At 49.4% G+C, this 4,062-nt stretch overlaps 1 protein-coding gene across 3 annotated transcripts in view; it reads right to left on the reverse strand.

Moving 5' to 3' along the window:
- Window positions 1-4,032, reverse strand: part of NRP1 (neuropilin 1) — a 114,230-nt gene extending 110,198 nt beyond the window's left edge. For all 3 annotated transcript variants that reach the window (XM_010585268.1, XM_010585259.1, XM_010585250.1), the window contains exons 1-2: window positions 3,480-4,032; window positions 48-222 (exon numbers count right to left, since the gene is read on the reverse strand). In XM_010585268.1, coding sequence (XP_010583570.1) covers window positions 48-222; window positions 3,480-3,546 — 242 coding nt within the window. In that variant the 5' untranslated portion in view covers window positions 3,547-4,032. The remainder of the gene's footprint in view (window positions 1-47; window positions 223-3,479) is intronic.
- Window positions 4,033-4,062: the final 30 nt, after the last annotated feature.

The raw sequence follows: 4,062 nt of genomic DNA on the forward strand, positions 1-4,062 counted from the left end.
CCGGCAGGTGGCGCCGGGGCGCTCCGGAGCGCGGCGCCCGCACTTACTTGCAGTCGCGGTCCTCCAGGTCGAAGTGGGGGTTGAAGTTGATCATGATCCTCTGGTACGGCTCCGGCGCCTGGATCAGCCACTCGCATTTTTGGCTGGGGTGGTAGGACTGCGGGTAGCCGGGAGACGTGAGGTACCCGGGGTTTAAAATTTTGATCGTGTCGCCGCATTTATCTGCAGGGGAAGCAAACAGGTCGGCTTTTCTCAGTTCTCCCCCCCGGCAAGGACCCGGTTTCAGCCCGCAGCAGCGAACCAGCCGACCGCCGTGGGAATTCTGGGCGGGGGGGTGTGGGGGGGTGGTTTGCAGCCTTCTTCAGGCAAACTTTCGCTGCATCCTTATGCCTTTAACTCAAAGGCATTTCTGCTACATTTTACAGGAGGGAAGAGGCCTGCCTCTGCGTGCCCATCCGTAAGTCCAGCAGTTGGACAGGCAGCAGAAGGTACCCCATTTCCAAACAGTACCCTTTCAAGAAGCACCCCCCTGCCCAGAGCAAACAGTGCCCCTTACAGTGTTAAAACCTTGCATCCTCACAACAGTGTTAATGTTGGCTCAGAAGGGTGTCTGGGACACAATTGTCTCCAAAAAGTATAATCTTCTTAAGTATGAAGTTTTAAGGAAAGCTGGGAGAAGAGCTAAAAGGATGCCATTTGACCCCCTGCCCAGCTATGGGATAAGCCTGGTCTGTGTCACTGACCACTGGGATTGTCTTGGTGGATCCAAGCTCATTCGCAGCAGACCCTCCCTTTGTTTTATCAGTCCATAAATCTAGGCAGGTTGAAACTATCTGTGCTCTTCAAACCCAGGGTAGCAGAGAACAAAGTGGTTTTAGTGAAGCAGAAATCATCCACTATTTATTCCTTCAAGGAAGTTTGCTCATGCTTGGAGACTGCATCAAAGTAATGGAGCAGAACAACATCCTTTCCTCTTCCCTCCATCCCTTCCTCCCCCCCTACAACAACAAAGATTTATTTCTAATAGCAAAATAGTTGCAAAAGTTTCACCAAGTGTGACTGTGAAATGTGGCATGCTGCATCTTGCTCCTTTGGCCAGCATTGTCAGGGTTACATTTTAAGGTTTATAGGAAAAATAAAAAGGGACAAGAACTCCAACCTACACAGTCACTCACTTCACTGTCCAGTGCAGGTTTGTGTTATCACTTCTTTACTACTATGGATTTCTTTCTATAGACGTTCAGGGAGGAAAAACTTTCTCCACACATTGATTGTTTAATTTTGAGCAATAAAATATGACAGTAAACTACAGACAGGAAGAATGTCCACATTAAAAAGCAAGACTGTGTATCACTGCATCCCAATAATGGTGTATATAGGCTGCAGTGCTGTATCTAATACGTTGCCTGTGAAAGCAAAATGGCATTCCTTGCTCTCAGCATGAATTTATAAATGTAGGGGATTTTATTGTAGGAAAAACAGGTCAAATGGAAATGAATGAGGAAGCGCACATCAAAAATGCATAAAGCTACACACTTTATAAAAATTATTTGCCATAAATTAAGAGGGAAGGGGACGAGACGTACTCAGGTGTATGGTTAAAACCCAGATACTGCTAAGCATGTTGCTGGGAAAGGCTATCTTATTATTTATTTCTGCTTTGCCTTTGCAAAAAAGGCTGTTTTCCTCTGACCAGAACAAAAGGCGTTGCAGCTCAAAGCTCAAAAGCTGTCACTGGTGATCTTGCTAATTCACTGTCTGGGGCTCTCAGGGAATCTTGCCTTTTCCTCCTCGTGTAAGCACACTCAGAAAGTGATCCTGTCTCATTAAGCCCACTCCAGCCCTGCAAATAACATGGCAGAGTCTGGCATCTGTTAAATGCCTGAAATAAAGCAGTGCTGCTTCTAGTCACTTGACAGAGTCACTTCAGAGGACGCTGAGGTGGACTCACTACCACCAGCACTCCTTAATCTGCGACTTCTGGGAAAGTGACAGTGTAATAAGATAATGCGGTCTGCTAGACTCCCTGGCTCTGTGCAATCTCTCTCACACTTGATTAAGAAGAGCAGTTTCTAATGACTTCGGACCATTAGCTCTAAATAAGGTTAATGAATTAATTTAGCGGACACTAGTACTGCACGTAGGTGAAGGTGGCATTAGTAGGTCTGGTAGGTTACAGAGGAGGTTAATGGCCTTGGTGACTCCAGCAGGGCCACCACATTAACAGCTTGTGGCCCAGCAACCCACTCTACTCATTTTAAAGGGGAGAAATGATCAACAAGAGCACCGGGTGCCCTCCTTCCACCCCTCAGAGGGTGCAGGACTAGAGGCAGTCCTGGTTTATGTGGGGGCCAGGGAGGCAGCTGCCTGCACCCCTCACCTGGGCCGGGGGAATGAGCAAAGTGCACCTCTCAGAGCATCCCCAAGTCGGGTTTGGCGCACGCCTCTAACGCCTTTGCTCCTGCACCGCAGCACTGGAGGAGGCGGCTCGTCCTGATTAAATTAAGCAGCTTCCTCAAAACATATTGGGAAAGAGATTAACTTCCATCATAAACCAGGCGATTTTAATACTCTCTCTTCCATGACACTCCACTTGTGGTCCCTTATTAAAACAATATAACAGCGTAAGTGGAGGATGCTCTCTTCTTTTAATTACTTTGATTGAAAACCCAGTCAGGCAAAAGTAAATATTTGATAATTAGTTAATAATAATTGCTCAGGATTTGTCGGGAAAGTAGAACTCGCACGAGCCATTTCATGTGCAAGAGCTAAACGTCAAGCAGTCCCACAATTAGACCGTCTTTAAAAATGCATCATGCAGTGAAATATTCACGGTGCTCTGGCATTGTTCGGGAAGGAGGAGCACGCTGCTTTTAATTAGTTGTATTTTCAAGGGCTGCCTGATAGTAGACTAGCTACATCAGTCTGTTGTTACGGGATTTCTCTCTTGGAAGGGAGTCTTGAGCCTTCACAGAAAAGCTCAGCTTCTCTCTTGGCACTGTGTAAGTTGCACGTAAACTGCAGACTGGGGAAAGGGCTAGTCTAGTGGTCTCTCCGTTTGAAGACTACTCGCAGGTACACACACAGCTACTAAAGGGCACGATAATCTGAAGTCTTACGCTTTGGAAAAAGAAAGGGGGGGGGGGAGAAAGCCTTTCCTTTAAAGTGTTCATTATCTTTCAGATATCGAAGGCGAGACTTATTTAATTGCCTATGCAGGAAACACTATTAAGATAATTGGCTGTCCTGATCTAGTGAGAACGAGCAGCCTGCTTTATACAACAACCCAAAAGAGCAGAGAATAAACTCGGAAGGCGATGCCGGGGCGGGCGAGCCTCGGGCGAGGACCGCGCCGCCTCCCTCCTCCGGCAGAAAGTTCCCCCCGGCCGGGCTCAGGTCGGTGCCGGCCCCATCGTCCGCCCCCCGCTCCGGCAGCCCCGGAGCCCAGGCCGAGACCCGACGTCCCCCGTGGCACTCACCGCTTCGCAGAGCCCTGGCGAGGGTGAAGGTGAGGGCTGCACAGTGCAGGAGAAGTCCCCAATCCATTTTCCCTTCCGACAGCAGGGAAAGGAGGAAAAAAAAAAAATAATAAAAAAAATAAACGCCCTCCAAGCACAACTCTTCCTAGGTCTTAAATCCTCCGGCCGGAGTCAGGAGCAGAAAGCGCGGTCCGCAAGGGCAGTCCCGGGGGCAGAGGGAAGCTGGCTTCTTTCTGTGCCTCAAGTCGCCCGCATCCTGTCATTTAGCTCCGGCTCCCTCTCCCTTTCTCCACACTTGTTCCTTCTCCAGGCGCCGCTGCCCCTGCCATTCCCAGCAAGACTAGAAAGCCAAATGAAAACGAGGGGAAAAAAAAAAAGAAAAACAAAAACAAAACCAAAACCCAACAAACACACAAACAAGACAGACAAAAATCCTGGCGGTTGCTGGCACCTCCGGAGCGCTCTGCCGGGGCGGGCTCCGGGAGACGGGGCGGGGGTGCTCTGCGGAGAGGAGAGAAGGAAGGGAAAGCGGCCGTGAGCGGGGACCAGCCGGGCGCTGGAGTTTGCCAAACTGCGTCCCCCC

The sequence above is a fragment of the Haliaeetus leucocephalus genome, unplaced genomic scaffold (genome assembly GCF_000737465.1).
Source record: "Haliaeetus leucocephalus isolate CR32 unplaced genomic scaffold, Haliaeetus_leucocephalus-4.0 Scaffold0, whole genome shotgun sequence".
NCBI classification, from domain to species: domain Eukaryota; kingdom Metazoa; phylum Chordata; class Aves; order Accipitriformes; family Accipitridae; genus Haliaeetus; species Haliaeetus leucocephalus.